We start from the raw sequence: 27,062 nt of genomic DNA on the forward strand, positions 1-27,062 counted from the left end.
TTTTTCGATTTTGTGTTTAATTTTTTTTGTAATTTTAGAATTTTTTCTAGTTGCTCTTTCCTGCTCTACTTTATCCACACACACACACACTCACACACACACACACACACACACACACACACACACACACACACACACACACACACACACACACACACACACACACACACACACACACACACACAGTACATGTATTCACTGCTCTGGGAAGCCATTAGTGTGACCCAGCCTTGATTACTTATTCATGGGCTCAGCAGAGTAAAGTGAGGGGAGTGGAGCACCGGGGGGCCTCGTTTAGAAAAATGTTGTTTGACTTCACCCACCTCTTACCACAGATGATGCTATCATGTGGGCAAATAATCATTTCAAATGTTTTAAAAACTTGCCCTCCAGACTTATTAAAATTGGAATATAATGAAAATATTCAGTGTGACAGGTATCAGGGTTTGAATGAGTTCATTCTCCCAAAAACTGACTCTTAATGCACTTTTGAAATCTTGGGCATTGAAAACGTTGATTCATGATCTGTGTCATTATGAAGGATTAAGCCTTAAGAACCTTGCACAGGTATCTCTACTTTTAAATGTGCTTTTGCCACTTCTAGTCTTTTATATCTTTCAATATTGCAGATTTGTTATGCTTCTGGGTGTGTCCAACACTTTGACGAGCACTGTTCTTCTAAACGTCTCAAGGATGGTACTAAATATTTAGTTGATCTTAAGTATTATTCTACTATTGTAGTGATTACTGGCTGTAAAAATGGAATAGCTCAAATTGTTTCTTACTTTACTGCTCGCTGATCACTTGAAAATCACTGAAGTCAGACCTGAACAGATGTTGAACTGATGCTGCTGTAGTTTCACTCAGGATTCAGACACCAATACGTCAAAAATGTAAGAGTAACGGAGCCTGCACACACGCACTGTTTGGAAACGCCTTTTTATTGGTTCATCTTTAGCCAGGAGGGCAGCAGCAGCCACACCACACTGAGAGGAACAAAGTAACAAACAGAAAAAGGACAAACAGCAACAACCTGGGTGCACGTTTCATCTCCTCTGATCCCCGTAAAATAAATACTTCTCCCCGCCGTCCTCCCCATCATTCTTACTTCTGTTGTTGCAACAAATAAATACCCATGAAGCAGTAACCGCAATGAAACAGAACATGTGTGTGAAATGCTTATTGTTCCATATATAATATATTCATTTTAGATAGATTTCTATATATATTTGTTCCATATACTCTCCTTAAATTCTTTTATAACGTACAAGATGCCAATTTTGTATTGAAAGCGATGCTTGCTGAGACACGAGAGGGGGAGTGTGTGGTTACAGTGGCAGCCTGCGTACGTACAGCATCAGACAGCATCCTGACATGAGCTCCTGAGGGAGGGACGGGAAAACCACCGGGGGTTTACAGGTAGGACCACTTCGTCTGTACGTAGAGATACACACAGCGTCGTCACAGAGGTGAGGTGCAAACAAAGACGGAATGTCAACGGAAGATGATGATGTTCCTGCTAACTGATCTCCCTGTACACATAGAAATGGAAAAAAATCCCCAGAAAACTGCTTAATGTTGGGCAGTTAAATAGTTGCGTTTATATAATGTTATAAGTGAAACTATCATGAGTATTCAGAGACCTTTAAAGCCTTAAATCTCAGACCTCGTTTAAATGACAACGTTTTCAAGTGAAAAGGGAAAACTCTGTCTGTTTTGGGGTTAGGTTTCCATGACAACAGTCAGGTCACTGAAAACGCAAGTTTTTAATAACTATCTAACTTCGTCTCCATGGAAACGGAGGCAAATTCAACTGTTTGAAAACTTTCTGACTCCATCTCCATGCAAATGGAGTAAAACGCAACTTATTGAAATTGCTGCTAATCTACATGTGCACCAGAGCAGTAACTAGATGTTCTGCACATGCTCAGTAGCTGGACAACAACAAAGTTTTCCTCCACTGTCATGACTCCCAGTTCATATTATCTTGGGAATTGGTACTTTTATTTTGACAATCACCAGAATAACAATCCAACTTGGTGCTCTGTCATCTAAAATGTCTGTGTTCTCCTGTTGTTAATGTTTATGTTCTGCTGCATGTGAATGTGGTTTCTTTTCAACAGCACCAACTAGTGGCCCAACATGGCAAGTACATTTTCTTGAGCTTTTTTTGCCGTTTCCGTGGAAACGGACATCATTTTCATAACATTGCAATGTAAACCCAAAACTTTTCCAAAACGAGAACATGAAAAAAAGGTTGCATTTTTCTCTTCAAATATCATGTAAACAGGGCCTCAGTCTTCAACAACCAAATATCTTATTATTGTGGTTTTTCTAATTATGTCAAAGTCTGAGGCTCTTTGTGCTATGAATTACTCTGGAAGTTGGACGCTTTGTGTCCCAGCATTTTAATATCTTGTTACCTTCAACAGAGAAGTACAAGCAGATCCTGGATTTGAAAGCTGGAATCAACAAAATAATGTTTTAAAATGTAAGATGTGGGTATTTATGGAAAAACGAGTAACAAAGACATTGCAGCAAACAAAATTTAAATAAACCAATACAGTCAAGGAGAAGACGTGCTCCCTACTTCCAGGTCAAAACTTAAGCCAGTGTTCCGCGTGTTGGGTTAAATAAGATGAACAATATAAAAACTGTCACCTCCTCCTCCTCATGGCAGTTTGCACCTCCTCCCTGTTCCTGTGTGTATCTGCATCACAATGAAAACACTGCAAACAGATCTGGAACTATTATAAAGCTACTCTGAACATAAACATTTGAAAAATGCTCAACATTGTCCTGCTCAGGTTAAACAAAAGAAACAAAAAAGGACAACAAACGACCCCCCCACCACCCCCAGAAGTAAATGTTCCTAAAGTCGTCTCCACAAGCACCAAGACCTGACCGCGGCGGTTCAGTCAGTTCAGAGGAGACAGTGTGCGTGATGTGTTCCACCGTCGTGAAGCCTCGTCCGCTCTAACGCCGGTAAATCTGATGGCTTTTCCTCTGTTCATCCAGCTTTTTCTCCTGGTTTCCAATCAGGTGCCTGCACGACACCACCGACTGCTGCCATTTCAACTTTGAAGCATCGTCGTTCTCAGAGCTGCATGCAGGATAGCGTACCAGCAAAGTATGAAAAAATGAGCCTTCAGCTTCATTGTTTTGTCTTTTCTTTTTTTTTTTTTCTTTTGGTGGTTGGAAACAAGGAATATGGAGAAAAAGTTGATGAAGTGCCGTCCAGACTCAGCGGCGTTAACGTGGGCGATGTGTTTTTGGTTTGTCAGTGCTACCAATTATCAATCATCATGTCGCGGGTAACACTGAGAGTGGAAAAAGTTGCAACATTAAAAAAAAAAAAAATGTAACTTACATCGAGTGTGTCCTCCATAGTGCCCAACCATCTTATTAAAGTGAAATCAAGCCGTGATCGCAGAAACGTTTGGGGCAACAATCAAATCGGTAAGCACTGGTTAGCACTCTCCTTTTACATTGAGAGGACCTTGGTTTGATTCCAGGCTTGGAGACCTTCAACTTTGTATGTCCTCCCTGTGCATTTGTAACTTTTCCTCCTGTAATCACACTCCCTCCAACAGTCTGAAGAAACTTGTGCCATAAGAACTGGTCAGACTCTTTGAACAGTAAATGAGGGCAAAACTACCAACACCGTGGTGGCGTGAAGGCCCCGATTGTGCAACTTTTCAAGTGAAAACACATTGGAGTTTTTATGCATTTTCCTTTCAGAAAAGTTTAAACGGAAACATTTTGAAAATTACATCTGTTTCCATGGCAATGGCAGAAATACTGAAAATAATGTTATTATCGTGTAAGTCCAGAAGTTAGCGCAGTTGATTGTTTTTGTAATGTTTTTGCAAGCAACTGCCACTAGAGGGCGGTCTCTGGGTGGTCTAAATGAAACAATATAGTGGTTTACACAAATGTCACTGTCATTCTATAAGATGAGATATTATGCTGATCGTCTCGTTTCCAGAAGTTATACAAAAGATTCTGATTATTTCGTAAACCGTCAAATCGGTTTGTGCATCGGTTCACTTGTTTATCGATTTCAGCTGCATGCATCTGAAAATAAATACAATTGATCCTGAATTTGTTCCCATTCAAGTCAACAGAAATGTGAGCTGGAGTTGCCCCAAATGTTTCTGAATTGATCACGAGTTTAAAATAAATAGGTAAAAGTTCACTATAATGGGGGGGGGGGGGGGGGGGGGGGGGGGGACTGCTGTAATAATATCATCTCATTAGAAACAAAATAAAGCAGAATAAAAAATAGTTATACAGTTAACAGCCCATATTTACATATAAAAATAGAACAAAGTAATATAGAACATATCAGGTCAGTGTGTGTATGTGTGTGTACATGTATCCTGACAGGCATTCATGTATGCATCCAAACATGACCTAGAAATGTCACACACACACACACACACACACACACACACACACACACACACACACACACACACACACACACACACACACACACAGAGTCCCTCCAGAGTCGAGCCGTTTTGTGACATTCAAGTTGAATCATTTGCTTCTATTCCATCTCTCTCTCCAGCGTGCCCCTTTCCTTCCCTTCATCCACCCTCTTCTTCCTCGCTCCACCCCTCCTCTCCCGCTGCCGCTGTCCATCTGCCGCACACCACAGCCCCACTCATCCGTTCCTCCCACACTCCATTCTTCTCTGGCCCATTAAGAGCTATCATGAAGCTAATTGCCTGTTTGATCAACTCTCTGCGGACCTGGAACTGGAGGCTTTTAGCCGTCTGAGCGTAAGAGGAGAGACGGATGAGGAAGGAGGGATGTACAGTACGGTATGGGCGTGTGGGGATAATACGCCGCGCTCCGGCCACTTTTCGAGGAGTTCAATCGGTTTCTTCCTGTTTGTGTTGTGGTGATTTGAAGCGAGGCGAATGGAGCAGGTGCAAAGTCACACTGCAGCGAATATTCCTGTTTGATCTAAGATGCACATTTCAGACAACAAGGACGTTGAATCGATGATTGAAACGTACATTTAATTAGTACTGTTGTATTATTTCTTCATGCATTGTCTCATACTCTCCATGTACTCGTACTTGGAGAGTATTATATGACGCTATGCATCAGCAACATCGGCCACAGGTAAACCAGAGAAAATGCACACCGTGTCCGCAGCTTGGAGATCTTTTTAGTATTATTGTGAATGACGAAAGTAAGACAGTAAATTATGGAGCATAAATTCGACTTTATGGCAAGTATTCATATCGGTATTCAGTATCGGCAAGGAGCTAAAGGTTAGTAGTCATCCTTTAAAAAATATGTCATTGTTGCTTCCCTAATGACTTGTCTCGGTTGAATTACATCGACTCTCCTCTACACCAACAGATACACAGTGGGGCTGAACTGACGGAGAATCAGATTCTACCTGGAGTGTGAATTGATTTTCTTTGCTGGAAACAATTCTTTTAGACATTGTTTCAGTGTCCAACCAAGCTTTTTATTCTTCTCACACCTTAGAAGATGTGAAATATAGATGGATGGATGGATGGATGAAGATGGATGGACGGATGAAGATGGATGGATGGATGGATGGATGGATGGATGGATGGATGGATGGATGGATGGATGGATGATGCGCGACAAGTGAGAAGAGGTGATGGTTCAGTGCAGAGAGTGTTTGATTGGAGGATGGGAGAGAGGAGTGGAGCACGGGAAATGGCGGCTGGGTGTATGTGGGCAGAGCTGTAAAGGAGTTCGGTCAGAGGAGGGAGGACGAAAAGGAGGAGCAGCAGGAGGAGGAGGAGGAGGAGGCTGGCGACAGACTGACTTCGGGAGGAAACCCGACCAGGCCCTCAGAGCTCTGCCGAAGCAGCTTGGCTAAAAATAAGACAAGGGAAGCTTCTTCTGCTGAAAACACACACACACACACACACACACACACACACACACACACACACACACACACACACACACACACACACACACACACACACACACACACACACATACTTGGGCTATACATAACACAGGTCGTACAGTAGGAGGACACACACATACAGACACACACGCACGCTGCCTAGTCACAATAGATGCATCCTCCCTCTGGTTAAATAATCCCCCATTCAGCTTCTTGGCTGTGGGGAGAAATTGTCCATCAACCTCACAGTGCTTTTCTGTTACAAATGAGCTCCACAGCTTTGAAATTCTCTCAGTTTGTACAGTTCATGGTCCCTTCTTTTGGTGCTGAACTGTTCTTATTTGTGTTGCCTTGATTTTGTTCTCACTCTGTGTCATGGTACTTTGCTGAGACCCATTCTGGGTTCCGAATTCATTCATCTGGAACATTTTGTGCTGTTTTTTTGTTTTTTTTTTAATTTGTCATTTGAGTTTTAACCTCAGTCTCTCCTTCCGGTCTTCGTTCTGCGGAAAGGCTGTTGGCAAAGACCGTCCACATTGCCACGGGCGTCTTTCCTTCCTGATTTGGTCCATCGCCCTTCTCTGTGCGAACTCCTTGCAAAGGGTGGGGAGGAAGGAGGTTCAACAATAAATAAATAGATTTCAACACGCCCAGATTACACCACTGACAGTGGAGAGAGGTGACGTCTTTCACAAAGTCTTGTATAAGGTCAAAGGGCAGTCCAGCAAAGCACGACACTTCAAGGTGAGTTCAGTTTTTTGTTGTGTTCTTTTTTTGAGAAATGAAGTCTCCGACATGAACAGGCACAATAAAGCTTTGGTCCCTCCTGAGCTGGAGAAGAAGAAAATTCAAGGTACATTAGGTGAACAACACTTAGCAGTTGATTGGTTGGTTGGTTGGTTGGTTGGTTGGTTGGTTGGTTGGTTGATCATATGTAGGTAAGTGGGTCACGATGGCACTGTCGTCACAGCGTGAGCTGTGGCGCTGTGAATTGGCGACAGCATTGCTTTGGCCACGGCTAAGAGGAAAACGGATTCGCCTGGCCCTCGTCCAAGCCTGTCATAAGGGTTTCTCCAGAGCTTTGCTGCGGAGCGAGGGATGACCAGGGTTGGGGTTGGAGGCGGAAATCTTGCGGCACATAGTGTTGGTGTTGCTGCACCTGCAGCCGGGCCGCGTGGCCCGATCGTGGGCACACTGGCACAGGGCAAGGCACAGCCTGGCAGGGGGGTAGCAGCAGAGACAGGGCAGACACAGCGCCAACAGCCCCATCGTGCCCCACCGGGCACAGGCGTGAGCTGGGGTGCAAGAGCACGGTCTGTCGGCGCAGTTATCCTCGTCGTCCTGAGCCGAACAGTGATAGAACAAGCCTTTAACACAGCACAGGCACGTACCGTACTCCACGGTACTCTCGGCAGAGCACAGACAGCGCTGTCCACAGGCCCAGCAGGATGGCAGGCGGCGGGGGGCGCAGCACTCTTGACACTTACAGCGACCACACCGCTCACAGATGAACAGGTGAAGGCCCAGCTCCGCCTCGCCGTCCGTCAGGCGTTTACCCAGGGAAGTGTCAGGCTTGAGTTCCCCCTTCGGCTGAGAGTGGACCACTGATCCAACGCCGGAGTGAGACGGCGTCAACCCTGCCAGTAGCCGCTGATCCGAGGTGGCACTGGTCCGAGACATGGAAGAGCTTATCGTACTGGAACGGCTCAGGTGGGAAAGGTGAGCGTGCTGCTGCTGACTTTGGCTGCGGGACAGGGCCGAGGGGAAGGAGGGCTGGGCGTGGTGGGAGTACACTCCGTGAGGGTATCGGTCATCGTGGGCGTAAAAAAATCCAGATTGCGTTGCAGGTTCCAGCGCCACGGGCCGGTCCACATAGTCATTGTTGGCCCGGATGGCACGTATCTGGTCAAGCGACAGCACGGAGTCCAGCTCCATCCTCAGGGAGTGAGTAGGGTCCATCCTGGTGAGCCCGCTGGATGGCACCAGGGCTGGGAGCCGGGGAGGGGACGAGGTGCTCACGGCACATCAGATAAACCTGCACAAACACAAGGAAGCAACCGTGATTAGTAACAGTGGAGACAACTTTGAGTCCGACAACATGAATAACTCCTCTGCTAGATTCAGCTCCCCCCTCCCAGTTAAGACGACAACGGTGCTCAACATCAACAGTCAAACTTCACGTAAATTGGGAAAAATTTTACTTTTTGAAAACGCTTGTACTCCATCTTCATATAGACGGAAGAAACGCTGCTGCTGTGTATGCACACCATGGCAGTAGTAACTCGTAGTTGTGCACATGCTCAGTAGAAGCAATCAGAATATAGTTTTAATAAGTAACAAGTAAAGTAAGGTATTACTTCTACAAAAACAGTAAGTTACAGTTACTTTCCAGAAAGTAGGCCGTGTTATGTTTCAACAGCGCGACCTGTGATCAGCAGAGAGTGAAGCACAGCAGAGACCTGCAGCGTTTAAGGCTTGAAAATACCCACATTACTTTAAGTTCGGCTCAGTAAAAGGTGACAAAAACCGTACTGCCCGCTGTGCACTCTGCGTTGGGGAAAAAAAACTTTATCGAGGGTGAAAAATTCCAGGGAAAAATTTGAGGGAGCAGCAAGAAAGCAGCACAGGGAGCCCACCACACACACACACACACACACACACACACACACCCCCAGACCGTCCGGTCCCGCCCACCTCAACCTAGACCCCCCCACTGACATGCCCGCTGCAGCTACCACATCCATTCTACCAGGAGACTTTGATTTCAATTTATTCACTGCATTTTATTTACATCTATTCAAATGTACATAAACTTTTTTTTTTGTGAGCTGGAATATGAAAACACATGAGTAAACAAAGAAATATTTTATTTCATTAAAATACGGTGCAAGATGCAGAAAAACCATTGAAATGTCCAATGACCTCCTTCAAGTCAGAGGCTGTTTGACATTTGATTTAACTTCTGCTTGATGCAACTTAAAAGACTGAAACAAACAAAACAGGTTTTCACTTGTGTTCATGATCATCGACCAAAACAGCCTGCCACTAAGCAATCAAATGAATATTTCATTTATCCTTAACTCTCTTTTCCACAGTGTGCCCGATGAAGTAGAGATTAAGTGAACTGTGTTGCTTAAAGCAAACAAAAAAATAAAAAAAAACTCATTTTGTGAGAACGATTGGCAGAAGATGGCATCCAATGCAGGATACAGTCTTCAGACTGGCCTGCAGGCTTTGAAGCAGCTCTCCATCATGGATGGGTTTGGCTGCAGAGCCACCACATGACCATCAGCCATGTCATCATGACCGCTGCAGCTCTCCTCCGCTCAAACTAACACTATTATTAGGCTGCCAGGACTGGAGGGATCGAACCAGGAGGTCCACACTGTAATTTAGCATCTGTTGAACACAGCAGCTGCTGTTTCTGCCACGGAGGAATCCCACCTGCACACAAATCCCCTCTAAAGCTGACTCTTTGTCCGTATGCACAAAGATCTTCTTTCCTCTGAATGATCAAATTCTGCAATACAGAAAAATGGCTTATTTCAAGAAACCAGCTCAGTATAAAACCTGAAGGGATTTTCAGTCTGTGGATTCAAACAGCTCCCGATCAAACTCATGGGAACTGGATTGTTTTTGTGTATTTGTTTTAGGAAAGTTTGACATCTACATGGCAACGTTTTGAGTTGAGGGTTGAGTTTTCAGTCGCTGTGTGAACAAAATGCAAATAAAAGGTAAAAGTTTTCCATTTTCCTTTGAAAACATCCTTGAAAACTATATTCTCCCTCTTTAACTCAACACGTTTGGAGTGGTTGAGTTATTATTTGATGCTGGTTTCAAAGTCCTGTGAAGTGGAAACGTGTTTGTCAGATCTCATATTATGGTTTTGCCATTTTTTTTCCTAAATGTAAGGCTTTATGCACCTCGTTTAAAAGAAATCAAAAGATTCACGCTATGAGGTGCAACAGCGTCATATAATCCGGTATAATTGTGTTGTTGGCGCGAACTTAATGCAGAAATAACACTGAAACTGCACCGAAAAGGTTAGTGAATTTAACTCAAAATCTTCATTTGCTCATTCGTTTTATTTCATTTCATATATAATAAATAAAATAACAAGTACAATGAAAACATTGAAAATTAAAACATGTTCTCGAAGGAGAAGGAAGCTTATTGAATTCGACCCCTTCTCCAGTGAGTCCGTTTGCGTCCAGAGCTTTGTTTTTGTTTTTGTTTGGTTTTCTAACAATCACATACTGAATATAGATTCTGGTCTGAATCTGAAATGCACCTTGTTTGATTTGAGACGAAAACTGTTGGAAAATTGATTCTTAATTTGTATTTCAACGTGTGATCAAGACAGCACACACACACACACACACACACACACACACACACCCGTGCCAAGTTGCGAAGGGCAGCGCGGTGGGGGGGGGTCCACCCAGAGTAATGAGGCCAAATGGAAATGTGTTTAAAGCAGCTCAGATGGTTAGATCAGAGGGAGGGAGGAAAGAGGGAAACAGCAGACAATCACCATCTTCAGCCACACGACTCATTCACAAAAAAATAGGAAAAAGAAATTAGGCTTTTTTTATATTTTTAATTCCCTCATTATTTTTTGTGTTTTGTACATTCTAATATTCCCTGTTATAAACAATGTTATATTACAATATATTTTGAAGAATTTAATGTTTTGTGTTTGTGTGGGTTTTTAAAAAAAAAAGTGGAATCCCTGCACCTACTATATAATATTTATTTTCTCCTAAAAGGTGGGATCTAAATAATGATGAGTTATGAGTGATGACCAATCTTTTCAACTTTATCACGACAACATCCTGGAGAGGCTCCTGAACTACCTTGTTTCTTCAACAATTTAACTGCTAGAGGCTGCAAGCTTTCCCAATGCTTGTTTTGTTTACTGTTCTCAAGAAGACATGCTCGTAGAGTCCAAGGCCACGTTGACACGACAACGGCCCAGTACTCGGATACACTACAACGGTGACTTTGTTTTATACCTGCTCCCGAGGTGAAACTTTTTTTGATTCCCGCCTGCAGAGACTCGGGGCCACAAAGTACTGTTACTGTGCATGCAGTCTCTGCCGTGGTAAATAGTTCCTACTGCTCATGTGCAACTAACAAACGTGGCCGACCCGTAGCGGTGTGACTGCCAGTTCTGTTCTGGTTGTCTAAGTCCGTATCGGTAGTTCAATAGTTGAGACTCACCCCTGATAGCATCTGATTCGTCATCTGTCCATATGAATGCTGGGTGGTTTCACTACAAAAACAAGCAACAGCGCCCTCCCATGGCCCAGCATGGTAACTATATCATTGTCACTGTGTCTACTGCTGCAATGGAAACGCACCACTTTTCTTTAACAGTCAAGGCGTGGTCACGTAAAATATTGTCGTGCAAATGCCCTAGTATTAATTAATTAATTGATAATCTCCTAAAATTGGGACGCTTCTTCTTTATTTTGAGAACTTTATGCTTACGTTTTGTTTTGTATTTGTGATTTTCCACTAGTGGACTTCTCAGCACATGTCATCATCACAATGAGCCATGCTGGTGGTCAAAGGTAACCTGAGTGGGCAGACTTGATCGTTTAGAGTTTGTGTACAGGTATGTGAGACTGAGCTGGGAATCGTAAACAAACTTAACCCTTTCAGCTCCATGCAGTGACGTGAAGCCTGTTCGACCTTGCATGTCGTACTTGTTGGTAGAGGGTGCAGACAGTATGCATTTTTCAGTGTTACGTACGACGCAGGGGAGCTGAGATGTTCTGCAGTAGCAGCATGGTAGGAGGCAGACAGGAACATTTACTGACACATGGTTCAGGTTTTCTGAGCCACAGCATCTGTTTCAGCACTGAAAACGTCCAGTCCAGTCTGTCGACATGAGCACACCACAGACAACTTAGTGCTTCTTCATCCCTCAGATGAAGAATTTTCCCAGAATTTGGTCATATTGCTAATAAATATTTTGACCCTATGCCGGTGCTTCTCAGTCCTGCATGTTCCAGGCCTCGTTTCCAAACGTGAGTAATTATCTGTACATGCAGCAAGTGGATTTTATTTGATAATTAAATCTTGAAATAAGTTTTTTAATTTAGATTCTAGATCAGTGTTTTTCAACCTTTTTTGAGCCACGGCACACTTTTTTTTCAGGTGTGGAAAAAAAAGACTTTTTCTTTTCACTTGTCTTCGTCTTGGACAGGCATTGGTGGGTTGGGTAACACTTTGTAATAACTATCCGTTATAAGTAGTTAATAAACCATTAATAGCCATTTGTTAATGAGTTATACATTGCTTGTTGAATATTTGCTAACAGTTTATTAAGGATCTATAACTGTGCCTTATAGATTGGCAATAGATAATTTACAAGCATTTAGTTAACAATTTATAAATTACATGTTAACTGTATGTTAATGATTTATAACTATACCTTATAAACTAGTAATACATCATGAACAAGCCATTGGTAAACTACTTACTAATGACTTGTTAAGTATCAGTTAATACTTTATATACATTATTAGGACGTTATTCTAAAGTTGCAACTATTCCTCATTTACTAACTGTTAGTAAATGGCGTTACGAAATTAGGATACAAATAAATGTAACTGTAATCCGTTACAGTACATAAGAAAATGTGTGATCTCGTTACAGGTATATTGGATAAAAAGTGGGATTACTGAGCAGGATTACAATAGAAAATCAGATAATAAACTACAACTGCAGCTGTTACATGCGACGTCCACTGGCATTGCGACACTTCCTGACGCTTTCAGGCTGGCCGGCACTGACACGTTGCCATGGATACTGCAGCCAGCTGCTCTCATCACTATGTTTTAAGTGGAGGAGTCTCTTAACCTCTCTGTACAATGCTAATGACGCCTCCCAGCAGTGAAAGTGACGTGAACGTCCAGGAAGTCGACGTCTCACCTGAAGAAACATCTGTAGGATAAAACCTGCTGACTTTACTGAAACACACCTGGGACTCTGTCAACTAGTTTTATTAGCTCATAACCTGCTAGTAACCTGCTAAATACCAGTACTGGTTGCTGATGGTAGGAAGACATTCTCAATACTTTTAGAGGATCTCATGTTTTTTGGGATTAATTGGGGCGACACGTGCCATAAACAATTTTTTTTTTTTTTAAGTCTGCTCGTTGACTGAGTAGCTGGTTGTTCAGTTATTGTCAATCAGTGATTCATGCTGCCAGATACAGCCTCTCATCAAATATTCATATTTAGTCCGGAAAAAAACATTAAATCAACGAGGAAATGGGATGAGAGAGAGAGAGAGAGAGTGAGAGAGAGAGAGAGAGAGAGAGAGAGAAAGTTTGGAAAAAATGGGCACATTTCTTTGAATAGAAAATAAAAGCTTTATTTGTATTGTAATTTTGATTCTTTGAAAAAAGAAAATCAGTATTCGACACCTGATTGGTTACTGAGTTTTGATAGTTCAAACTTGTTCAGTGTAATTAGTGTATAAGACGTGTCACTACACTGAGCAGACAAACATTGCTATTCTTTCTTGTCTCTTATTTTTTATGTTTGCTGGTGAAGTAATCCAAAAGTCACTAAAAGTACTCAGGTATGTTACTTTTTTAGTTACTGATAAACATTTTTTGAAAAGTAACGGATTACAGTGGCGATATAGTTTATAGGCCATATCACCCAGACCTAGTGTATGACCCAGGGCCGCCCCTGGCCAAGTGGGGGGCCCTAAGCAGGATTTTATTTTGGGGCCCCCCTTCCAATAACATAATAATAATAATAATAATAATCATCATCATCATCATCAATCATCATAATAATAAATTACAATTACTAACGAATCAAATGAACAGTCTCTATCAACAGTGGAACAAGAACTTTACAGATCCACACGTCTGAAAACTACTTTGTGGCATAAACAGTTTAGTTTTTTCTTTTTTATTTCAACAACATCCCCTCCCTTCAAGTGAAGCACGAGACTCTGACTGTTTGGACTTTTTCTTTCTTTTGCTAGATCCTGAATCATATTGACGTCTGGAAGCCATCTCTCTCTCTCTCTCTCTCTCTCTCTCTCTATCTCTCTCTCTCTCTCTCTCTCTCTCGCCACTCTCTCTCTCTCTCTCTCTCTCTCTCTCTTTTCTCTCTCTACTCTCTCTCTCTCTCGCCCTCTCTCTCCCTCTCTCTCTCTCTCTCTCCCTCTCTCTCTCTCTCTCTCTCTCTCTCTCTCTCTCTCTCTCTTCTCTCTCTCTCCTCTCTCGCCTCCCTCCTCTCCCTCCTCTCCTCTCTCTCTCTCCCTCTCTCTCTCTCTCACCCCTCTCTCTCTCTCTCTCCTCTCTACCTGTAAACAACTGCCTGCCGGCCCTTCTGACCGCTGATTGGTCAGATGGTGACGCTTCGCGCTTTCAATCATTGCGTCCTCTCTCTCTCTCTCTCTCTCTCTCTCTCTCTCTCTCTCTCTCCTCTCTCTCTCTCTCTCTCTCTCTCTCTCTCTCTCTCTCTCTCTCTCTCTCTCCTGCCTCAGGCTGACTTGGTGGCGGTGCTCTACGCGCCTCTCAGCAAAATGCAGCGCATCCTTTGCACATTTGCAGAGAATGATGACACTTTATTGATCCCGAGGGAAATTCAATTCACTTGCGCAAAATGGGGCCCCCCGTGGATCGCGGGGCCCCTACGCACAGCGCGTGTTCTGCGTGTAGGGAGGGGCGGGCCTGGTATGACCAGTAGCAGAAAAGTCAGGAAAGCTAAGTTTCACCCGTTTCCAGGTGGAGTCAGAGTGTTTTCAGAAAGTTTCCAGTAGCTCTGTGCACCTTTGTCATGTATTGCCACACATTTCCTCCAAGGATTATTAAAGTAATCTGATCCTGATGTCAACTGATTCCCAAAATGCAACAAAAGTGACTTAATGGCCTGTAAAAGTTTGCTTTTTGCAACGTGTCAGGTGGAATCAGCGGCTTCTCTCAATATTAACATTTTTTTTACATTTATATATTTATATTATAGCACTGTATTAATCCCCGAGGGGAAATTCATCCCGAATTGACCCATCGGTTGCAGCCACACAGAGCAGTGCTCAGGGGGAGCTGAGGATCTTGCTCCGGGACCCCCGGTGCATGTTTTTGGGGAATGTGGGAGGAAAAAAATGCAAAAACAAATGGATGAATGAATCATTTTACTACTTCAGTGATGAAGAGCATAACAATGTCATCCACATAACTGAAAATCATCACCATTGTTTCCTTCTGTGATTATTTTCATTTTCTCATTAAATGTTGTGTCATTTATGAAAACAGAGAGAGAGGGGGGGGTTCTGGAAAAAGCACCGCAAAAGTAACAAGAGAAGAGCAAACCAAAGTGGAGAGGAGGAAGGCGGATGAAACCCAAGAATGGCAATCCATCACTGGGAGGGAAGTGGGGCGAAGGGGGTGGAGGTGATTTGCAAGCAGGACTGGATAAACAAAAACAACAGAACAATACTCGTACTGTCCTTTTGTGTTGGTCAAGGAGGAACTTTGGGAGAAATAAAAAGCTGCTGAGGCTTTCCTGTGTCCGTCCGGAGGTCGGGCCACGAAGCAGCAGCAGATAAGGAAGCCAGGTTGGTTAGATGAGGATGTATTTTCAAATTAGTCTGAGGAGAGAGGAGTGGTCCTGGTGACTAATCGCATCAGACCGAGCGGTGGCTGCAGCTCACTCGTACTCTGCTCTCCTATCAGCCCATCTAATTGTTGAAAAGAAGAGGCCTGCCGTCCGTTTCCATGACCTCATTTTTACTTACTGTTACTGCTGCAGCCGGGTCCCGCCTCTCCCCAACCCCAAACCAAGACTGCAAGTCATGTAGGAAGTTCAGTCCATTCACTCATGATACCTTCAGGTTTCCTGTTGGCATTTTCCCGTTCGGGGTGGCCATATTGGATCGTCTTCTTCTAATCCCCACTTCTGCACATAAGCCGCCAGCATTCCCTTGACTTCCTATTCTTCACTTGCTCGCCATTGCGAACCCTTCCCCTACATCATGTTTTCATAACAAAGTCCAGGTTACATGGAAACAGCAGAAATGCTGAAAACAATGCAGTTGGCATGCCAGTGTGTGCTGTTTGTAATGAAACCACACACACATGCAGGACGTGCGTGTGGTTTCGACAGCACAACTGTCAAAATAAAAGTATTTGGACAGGGAGTCATGACACCACGGAGGAAACTTTGTTCTGATTTTCTCAACTGAGCATGTGCAGAACTACTAGTTGCTCCAACCGGGGTGCACATGACCAGGACCAGCGTGGCACAAACGTTGAGTTCCCCACCCCTTTTCACTTCAAAACATTGTGTAAATGGGGCCTTAACTTAATGACATGTAAAAAAAACAAAAATGTGATTATTACATTTTGGATCCTATCGAAACTTGATGTTATAAATGTGAGACCTGCTGGTGCTTCAATGTGATGAACATTGTAAAAAAGTAAAACATAACATTTTCATGTAAAAAGAAACAATATCATGAAGGCAAACCTTGTTCATTATTGTCTTCCTGCTGAGCATGGGCACTAGAAGCATCGACCGTGGTGCCCATGTGCAGCAGCAGCATTTCAGAAAGGTCACATTTTCACAAGTTGGCACAAAGACAAGAGTTTGGGGGCTTTTTCAAAATTCTTGTTTTCAAAGTTTCAAAACCTTTTCAAAAAGGAAGACTGGAGACGCAGCTGAAACATGTCAGGTTAAAACCCATCTTTGGCTACTAATTGACGCTCAAAAAGAAATTATTTTGATTTGATCGTTTTTAAAGATAAATGTAAAAATTGGCAAAATTAACATAATTCTGCTATTTTCAGAAAGTTGCCTTTTCACTGTTTACATGGCGACAGAGTCAGACCGTTTTCATAAAGTTCCACCTCCCTGTGCTCTCAGTGGCTTCAACACCCAAAACACTACGAAGGTTTTCAGTTTTAACTTGAGAATATTGTTTCATCGAGGCATTAAGTTAATCCTCACTATGTGGTTGTTTTTTTTAAAAAGTGCAATGAGTGAGTTCGTCCATGTCAGTTATCTTGGATTACTTCAACTTTCACTATCTGGCCGCTCTTTGTTATTTTTCTTATTATTGAGTTTTGGACCATGAACTCATCTTTGATGTGTTAAAATGCCTGAAAAATCCTGGAAGAAGAAGATCTCTGAAAGCCAAATGTAGAAGATCACAGTGACACTTTGGTTGCTGGTTGAAAAACGTGATAAATGGTGCCCATCAGTCCAGCTTACACACTTTTGCAGCACCAGTGTTGTTTCCGCAAAAACCCAGTGAAAAGCAGGCAGCTCCGCCAGATTCAGCAGGAGGACTGGGGAGCAACTGGAGTGCATCGCGATGCAGAGAGAGAGAACAGATTCGATTCAAACGGATCAAACTCAACATCTCAGATAGTTTCTCATGACTTTCGGTTGCACACTGATCGGACTCAAGCTGATATAGAAAACACTGGATAGATGGAAGACGAGACAAATGACTTTGTTTTGAAAGTATTCAGGCTTCCTGCAGAGCTGTTAGACGTGGTCATGAGCATGTGGACTGATTGCTCTGGTGTTTTGTAGAGAAAAGGACTGAATTAAAACTTGTGATCAGTGTTTCCATCCATGTTTTCCTTGAAGCCACTCGGCATATTGCATCTAAGAAAGACTATAATCCTCCTCCATCCTCCTCATTGATCTCCGATTAGGAGCCCAACAGTTTGACTGAGTCACTCCAGCTAACATACAAACTGATCTGCTACATGCAAGTTTTGTTTCATGTTGACGTTGCTTCTTGTAATCTTAAGGGAACGACAAAAAAAACACATGTCTGTTTTGAGATTCCCGACATCGTCGTCCGTATGCCAGATGAATGAGCTTCTCTGATTGGCTGCTGCCAAAAACGTGACTGTGACATTCTGTCTGGCTCCGCCAGTGTCTGATCTCTGTCCTGTGTGTGTGTGTGTGTGTGTGTGTGTGTGTGTGTGTGTGCGTGCGTGTGTGTGTGTGTGTGTGTGTGTGTGTGTGTGTGTGTGTGTGTGTGTGTGTGTGTGTGTTAAAGGATGGTCAGAGGTGAGGCTTCACATTATCAGTCAGTGCTGTGTATATTTTATATTTGATATATTGTATGTAATATATATTTATTCTTTACATTTTTATATTTTCTGTGCATACATATGTAAACAGTTTTCTTTTTATTTATCGATCACTTGTGAAGCACTTTAAAGTTTGTTTTATTGACAAAAAGATGGATGTATGGATAAATGATGGCAATGTGATTGATGGTTCAGGGAAAAAGTTGTAGGAGCTGAATATGATGCATTAAAATACACGTTTCCTTTTATTGTCCATGGGTTAAAGACACTTCCCACCACATTTAGAAAATCAAATTAATTTAAGTCAAACGCTTAAAGAGACGTGAAACGCGTATTTATTGTGGAAAATAGAGAGAAAGATGTGAATGAAGAGAAGCAAAGTGAGAGTCAGAGAGCTGCTGCTTCCAGAGTCCGTCAGCGGTAACCTGAGGACGACTCCCTGTGCAAGGGGAGTATCACTCACACTCACACTCACACTCACAGTCACACACACACACACACACACACACACACACACACACACACACACACACACACACACACACACACACACACACAGTCTCCACTGGTCAGTCGTCACTGCAGGTTTCAGCCTTCCTCTCATATTATATATAATCTGATGCTTCTTTTGTTTCACTTGACTTTTGAACTCTGTGGTTCTCTGTCGTAATATTTTTTAGCAGTTAAACATAGAAGGAGCACTATATTAGGGGGGAATTATTGGATTTTCACTGGTAAAACATTGACATAACATTTAAGTTAAAACTCTAAAGTTGTTTTAATTTTTGTTGTGTTGCAGAGTGTACATGATGAAAATGTCAATATTATCACTAAAACCAAACAATTACTGCTTAAAATAATTCAATATGAATCCATTTGTAATGATGCAAAATACAGCGGAAGGTCCAGAAAACTTCTCCCATAACTGTTGTATTCTTGGTGTTTTTACAAACTCTTCCTGACAACATGCTTTTGAGGCTAGTTTGATTAGCAACAAGGTCGCTGGCTTCATGGCAGCATCTCAATTGTCTCCGCTCAGGTCTCAGTGTTGTGTTGTTCCTCTAAAGGAATGGGTTGAAAAAAAAAAATCAATGTTTTCACTGAGGTTTTTGCAATTTACCTTGCAGTTTGGCTGAATTTGCATCCTGTCCTGGTTGAAATACTTACATACCTGATCGACTGAGTAATATATGACGAAATATAAAGAAAACAAGCAGAAAGCTGAGGGACAGAGCTTTTATGACTTCCTGTGATAGTCAGCCAAACACAATCAAGATTCACCAGCATGGCACATTAAAACACAAGCTTTTGATAGCATCCAAGACTCAATAATCAATGAAATAACTGTCACCCAGTGAAAGATGTGAAAGTTATCAAAGAAAAGAAGAAAAACGTGTTTATCAGACTTTTTTTAAACAATATAATGTTCATGAAATGAAGGCCCTGTTTACACGACAACTTTTTCAAATGAAAACTGAAATCTTCCGTAGTGTTTTCCATTTCGATGACAACATTGCACAGTCATCGAAAACACAACGTTTTGAAAATGGCTCCTGAGGTGGAACTTTCGAAAAATGCTCTATCTCTGTTCCATGGAGACAAGGGAAATCTCAATTTTTCGAGGAACTCTCCAAGTCTGTCTCCATAGAAACAGGTTGAGAATTACAATTGTTCGAAACTGTGGCTGACTGCCTCCATCTGATTGGTCAGGAGGCGGAGCTCTGACCTCGTATCCAGATCTTAACCTGGTCGGGAGCCGGTTTCACACTCAGGATAGGTTTCCAGGGTGATTTAGTTTGTTTCGCAGTATGGAAAATGTAGGGTTAATTCCTAAAGTTACGTCAGTAAGGGAAAATCCAGAGTCGTCATATTGTCTGTCTCCATTGAAACAGGTCAATTACATTTTTCAAAAATGCTGCGGACTCCATCTCTATGGAAACGGGTTCGGAAACACAACTTTTCTTAAACGCCACTCTTAGCCCAGGTCAACACGCTGGTACTGAGTAAAATGAGTAATCAGAACAATGTTTCCTCCGTGATGTCATGACTCCCAGTACATATTCTCCTGGACTTGGCACTTTTATTTTGCCGTTTCCGTAATAACAATCTAACTTGGTGGTCTGTCCACGAGAATGTCTGTTTTGTCCTGTTGTTCATGTCCTCTGCTGCATGTGTGTGTGGTTTCATTATAAAAACAAACAACAGCACCCAGTAGTGGCCCAACATGAGAACTATCTCATGGTCAGCATTTCTGTTGTTTCCATGGAAACTGAGATCACTTGCCATGCAAATGCAAAACTATGTAAACATTTTTGTGCTTCATTCCATGTCCAATACTTCAAATCACCGCTTGTTCTTGAGAATTTGTAGATAACTTGATTTTAAATTTTACAGTCACCAGGATGCATCATGCAGCTTCAAGACAAAAGTGTAAAAATGTAAAGTCTTCGCTCTAATTTTCAGGGACTGTGACAGTTTTGTTCTGTTGTCATGATGTCAGAAGACAAGCAATTCATTGCTTTTTTTATTTGTTCTTTCATTTTTGTTCTTCTACCTTCTGAAATAATTAGTTCTGTCACATGATTCAAAAATGTCTTTGTTTGTGAAATGAACAAATGATAAATGATCCCACTTCTCATTCACACTGACAATTTCATTTGACTGAACGGTGCAAGGCAAACATCCACATTTTGAGAAATGTATATTATGCATGTTGATATTGCAATAGTGATAACTTTGCACTATTTGTAAGTGTTCATGGGAAAATCCTACAGATTTGTCAAAAGTTTCCCATTTGAAACTTGAAAGCGTTTTGGAATGGTGTGGTTTTTAAGTTCATCTCAGTTTTTGAATTCCAAATTGCTTAAACAGGTTATATTACTATTATTATTATTATTGTTGTTGTTCTGGAGTGTTTTGATGGATGATCGTACTCCCTCACTGATGACTTGATGCTTTCAGGCTATTTAAAAGTGTCTGCAGTGACCCTTCGCTGAGGAATGAGGAGAAGCTGCCCTTTCTCAGCTTCTGCTTTCCTGTATTCAAGCCCCACTCTCTCTTCCTCCCCCTCTTCTCCTCCTTTCCCCCTCCTCCTCCTCTTTCCCACCTGCTCTTCTTCCATCATGGAAAAACTAAAAAAAACTAAAAAGAAAAAAAACATATAAAGCAGATCTTCTGTGGGTTTAGCAGAAAATATAAAAACTCCTGGTGGTTTCCAGCCACACAGTTTAAGATGTGATCTTAATTTTCACATGAAATAATTAACAATGATTCAACCGCTGACCAGAAGTTAAAACTTCTCCAGAGAGAAGATTCAGTTTTCCAGAGTTCAGTGCAGCAAAAACATTTTAAGAAATGTCTTTAAAAAATGAAGTGGTTAAAAAACGCTGCCAATGAGTGGAAATGATAGGATTTCATTTTAAGCATTTTTATTCATAGTATCGTGTCGAGGACCTGAGTTTTAATTCAGGTTTTATATCACTGTATTTGTTTATTAGTTTATTTCTTTGTCTCTATTTCTCCCTCTCTAAAATCTCTCTTTTTTTATTTTATTATAACAAATGAAAAGTAACAGATGTAAACAGGACATACAGAGGTTATTTTGCATTTTTCCCAACAATCCCCAAATTCCACTTGCACTTTAAGGGAGGCAAGTGACACACCATTAAAAACAAAAAAGGCAAAAACAAACAAACAAAGAAACAAAGAAAATAATAATAATAACAACAACAATAATTATTATAATTATTATTGTTGTTGTTGTTGTTATTATTATTGTAGAAACATGATCCATATATAAACAATATAAGGGAAATGAATGAATAGATAGGAGAAGAGAGGGAGGGATTAGAGTGTTCAAGCAAAACAAGGCAAAACAGCCATTTTCCAAAACATCTGTTGTACTGCCTCTGACACAATGTGTGATCTCCCTCTCCAGAATGTCTGTCCCCCTCTGTATCTTTCTCTATCTGGAATACAATTTTAAATTCCTTAATGTTTCAGCAAAACTGATCAGATTGTCGCTTTTAAAATACAAACACAAGCTTATGATAAACACCAGGTTATTACAATACATTTTAATCTTTAATTTAAATGCTTTTAGGCCCATTGTTTTGAGCAATGTACTGATATTTCAATTCTGGATGAGTTCAGTAACATCATTCAATTGGAAGTTTTGAAAAAACTCTTCACATTCTACCAATGCTCTCTGAGTGTCTGCAGATGAACCTTTGGTGTTAATAACTTCAGTAATTTGCTTGTTGCAGCTCTTCTTCATTGTTAAATCTTCATATAGACTAGAAAGGACCTTCCTTTTGGCTTTAATGTGTCTGTCACTATACAGGACCCGGGTCTTACTTTTTCTGAGAAATGTCAGAGTTGAACATATTTAGAAGGTTACGGGTTCATTATTAAGATGTTTGTCTGACTTGGTGTCAGATCTTTTCCACACAGCTCTGGAAGGAGGAACGTCCTCGGTGAATGTGACGGGTGGAAATGACACACTGGGAGGTAAACTGACTGTGAGACTGTGTTTGCTCTCGGGCTCTAAGACCCAGGGGCCTCCCCCCCCCTCCCCACCTCCTCCCCCTCCTCCTCCCTCCTCCTCCCTCCTCTTCCCCCCGCCGCCCCAACGCCCTCCGGGAGCACGGCAGGATTGAATGACAATAAACTGGACGAGATACCGGATGTGCCGAATCTGAGCCCAACGGAAAGACTGAAATAGACACTGCAGACCAGCAAGTCAAGGCGGGGGGGGGGGGGGGGGGGGGGGGGGGCAGGAAGGGGACAACAGTTGAGGACAGGACGGGGGTGATTGAGATGAGACCTCTTAAAGTTGGAACATGACTGAATTATGTCTCCTTTGCTGGAATAAACACATTTATTGAGACGTTGTACTTGGAGACATTACTGAAGGGGAAGAATTTGACTTTGTTTGAAGAAACTAATCTCAGCCAGTCGTCAACACTGAAGTCAAAACAACACAAATCAACACAAGTTAACACAAACTAACAAAACCAACAGAAACCAAGATACACCAACAAAAACCAACAGAAACTAACAGAAACCAACATGAACAAAAAAACGCAACATGTACCAACATAAACCAACAAAAACTAATAGAAACTAACAGAAACAAACAAAAACCAACAGAAACTAACAGAAACCAACATGAACAAAAAAACGCAACATGTACCAACATAAACCAACAAAAACTAATAGAAACTAACAGAAACAAACAAAAACCAACAGAAACCACCAAAAACCAACATAAACTAACAAAAACCAACAGAAACTAACAGAAACAAACAAAAACCAACAGAAACCAACAAAAAACAACATAAACCACCAAAAACCAACATAAACCAACAAAAACTAATAGAAACTAACAGAAACAAACAAAAACCAACAGAAACCAACAAAAAACAACATAAACCACCAAAAACCAACATAAACTAACAAAAACTAATAGAAACTAACAGAAACAAACAAAAACCAACAGAAACCACCAAAAACCAACATAAACTAACAAAAACCAACAGAAACTAACAGAAACAAACAAAAACCAACATAAACCAACAAAAAACAACATAAACCACCAAAAACCAACATAAACCAACAAAAACTAATAGAAACTAACAGAAACAAACAAAAACCAACAGAAACCAACAAAAAACAACATAAACCACCAAAAACCAACATAAACTAACAAAAACTAATAGAAACTAACAGAAACAAACAAAAACCAACAGAAACCAACAAAAAACAACAGAAACCACCAAAAACCAACATAAACTAACAAAAACCAACAGAAACTAACAGAAACAAACAAAAACCAACAGAAACCAACAAAAAACAACATAAACCACCAAAAACCAACATAAACTAACAAAAACTAATAGAAACTAACAGAAACAAACAAAAACCAACAGAAACCAACAAAAAACAACAGAAATCACCAAAAACCAACATAAACTAACAAAAACCAACATAAACTAACAAAAACCAACAGAAACTAACACAAACTAGAACGAGCAATCAGTAGAGTGCATTCCTTCGCCAATGCCACATGTGTGGCGCCAGCGCCCCCAAACCAGCAGCTGTTGTAACTACACGTAACCAGGCGGTTTGATCTGCTCTCAAAATGCAACGGAAACACAACGGAACCAAATGAAGTGTAAGAATTCTCTCCCTCCTCCCCGGGATAGTCCCGGATTATCCCAATGTGAAAGTCCCTGATGTGCATCTATTTTGGCCTGGAACTCTGAGGCAACATTTCCTCAGGCAACGAGAAACTTTCTTTTCATTGTGTGACCATTTCCACAACAACGATGCTCAGAGCAACTGAAAACACAACTTTTTGAGAACAACTCCTTAAGGTAGAATTTTTCAGAAATGCTCTGACTCCATTTCTGTGGAAACCAGGTTAAACATAACTTTTCCAAAGTGGCTTTGATTCCGTCTCCTTGGAAAGACATAACTTTTTGAAAACACATTGAGTCTGTCTCCGTAGAAACAGGGGAAGTGCAACTTTTTCTGAAATGCTGCCACTGCGTGCATGCTCCACAACTAGTAGTTGTGCACATGCTCAGTAGAGCCAATCAGAACAAAGTTTCCTCTGTGGTGTCATGACTCCCAGTCCAGATTCTCCTGGACTTTTGTACTTTTATTTTGACAGTCACTGTAATAACAATCCAACTTGATGGTTTGTCCACTAGTATGTCCGTGTTCTCTCATTGTTCATGTTTAGAGCTTGTTGTTCTCTGCTGCAGGTGTGTGTGGTTTCATTACAAAAACAACCAACAGCGCCAACCCGTGGCCTGACCTGCTAACTACATCGTTTTTAGTGTTGCAGCCCTTGGGGGTGTTTACAACTTCCACTGTTGCTTTTGTCTGAATCCGTCAACGGAACCACTGTCCTAAAAAGGTTGGGTCCCTTGGCACAAAGTGAAAGACAACTCATCCCGCAGACCAAATCTGTATTTTGTTTGTCTATTTGACTCCCGGGTTTGTTGAGACTCAGTACTCAGATCAAAATCTTGTAGCTCTGCTGCATTAGTGTGTTCAGTTTACTGCCGTCTGCATCCACCACACAAGCTTTGCATTGACGTCCAGTGGGAGTGTGAGCGTAGTGTGGATGTGATGGATGTAGTGACTTTTTAATGTTTATTCATCATTTCGTAGCTGTACAAAATCCTCTACTGTACCGTCACATCAACTGCGTTGCATTTCACAGCTCTGTTTGTTACAAAACCTGCATGATATCTTTGAATCTCAACCAGAACGTCCTCCTTCAGTCAGTCAATAAACTGTATTCCAAAACAAGCAAGCCACTGTTTTTGTTTTATTTATTTTTAGCGTCTTCATACAAACAGACGGCATCTAGTGGTGAGTGCATGTACTACACTTTTTACACTACTTTTTATACTACACAATTTTTGTTTGAATTCCTCATCTGGTTTTGCTTACTGTTAGCAGTTATTCAGCAACATGACATGACACTTTTGAGTTACATTCATGAAAAAGTTGAAAATGTTTTCTTGAACCTGTGATTGCTTGTGGCGGTGTCGTGCATTAGTTCATCTACTGTGGCATAAAAACACTCCATTCATCTACTCCCTCTCCCCCCCCCCCACCCCCCCCCCCCCCCCTCTCTCTCTCCCTCCATCATCACGTCATGTGTTCATCTATTCGCTGTGTTCTCACACGCCGTCCCCTCCCTATCCATCTCTCCATCCCCGGTCAATCCCTCCACTCCTCTTGTCTCATTCACTTTTTTCTCTCCCCCCCCCCACCCCCCCCCCCCCTCCCTCTCTCCATCCCATCATCTGCTCGTCCTCCTGCCCCTCCAGTCCCACCCCGGCGGAGATGGGTATTGACATCCTGCATCCGACCTTGAGGACAATCAATCTCAACCCCACATGTCCCCATCACGGCTACACACACACACACACACACACACACACACACACACACACACACACACACACACACACACACACACACACACACACACACACACACACACACAAACACACACACACACACACACACACCAAGCCTGTTGTCAATGTGCATGTTATAGTATAACTGAGAGACTCAAACTTCCTCCAAAAGTTGTTAAAAATGCGGAATGCAGCTCAGATTCACTTCTACTTTGATCAAAACCTTGTTCAGAGTCCATCAGAGGCTGAAGAACTGGTCTTTATATGGTGAGAATTACATGTTCACATGCAATGAAGGTATGGGACGATGAACCCTAATATATAGTAACTGATTCCTAAAGAGTTTCCATCTATCCTTGAGTGTTTCCCTTCCATCAGCCGAAGAACCTCCACGTCTAAGGAAGGTCTGGTCTCCCGAAGCGAATTCGCAGCCACAGATCAAGTCAAACAGTAAGGCTCCTCTCTGAGGCTTTGTGGGAAGCTTTAACGCTACATTCTGGACGGATTCAACTGTTCTCTCTGACTTTACTTGCTCAAACTGAGGAACCACTGCTCTAAACTACCTGAACTGAACACTTCATCATTCTGCAGAAGAAAGTCTTCCAACATTCCAATGTACTGAAGCAAAGAGCCAAACACATTTCAAACATTGTGGTTTTCATCTCACCACATCTCCAGGTACTCTGTCATACTCGTTTCACTCTAGGCTGTGAAATGATGAACTTCTTCGACTCCATCATGAAATCTACATTTATAAATCTCAGATTGTAAAGGTAGAGACTCGCTTCCCGGGAAGCCTCTTTATTCTCTGCAACCTCACGAGAGCCTGGTGAATTATTTCTCATTTCATCAGGAATTCTAATGGAGCTCCGTGGTCTCAAGGTCATGCAGATCATCAATAGTTCATCAGCAGATCGGATGGCGACAGGATGAATTCATGCTCACCTCTGATTGGTGGGAGGTCCATTCTGCGTGGCGGCGCTGGGGCGTCCTGGGTTTCACTCAGATTTATGGAAGAAATCCCTGGACGAGGGCCTATTTCAACCTCAATGAACTGAGTGAGTTTCAAAGTCTCAATCTCTTGGTTTTATCTAATTTTCTGAAGTCCTGTCGCCTCAG

General features: G+C 41.9%; 1 protein-coding gene across 1 annotated transcript; it reads right to left on the minus strand.

Annotated features, from left to right (window-relative positions):
* Window positions 1-1,420: 1,420 nt before the first annotated feature.
* LOC308139698 (protein sprouty homolog 3) lies at window positions 1,421-27,062 on the minus strand. Its single transcript, XM_080509188.1, has 2 exons — window positions 26,889-27,062; window positions 1,421-7,949 (listed from the first exon to the last, which is right to left on the minus strand). The coding sequence occupies exon 2, from the start codon at window positions 7,871-7,873 to the stop codon at window positions 6,974-6,976; it is 900 nt and encodes a 299-aa protein (XP_080365314.1). The 5' UTR covers window positions 7,874-7,949; window positions 26,889-27,062; the 3' UTR covers window positions 1,421-6,973.

The sequence above is a fragment of the Blennius ocellaris genome (assembly GCF_963422515.1).
Source record: "Blennius ocellaris genome assembly, chromosome: 14".
NCBI classification, from domain to species: domain Eukaryota; kingdom Metazoa; phylum Chordata; class Actinopteri; order Blenniiformes; family Blenniidae; genus Blennius; species Blennius ocellaris.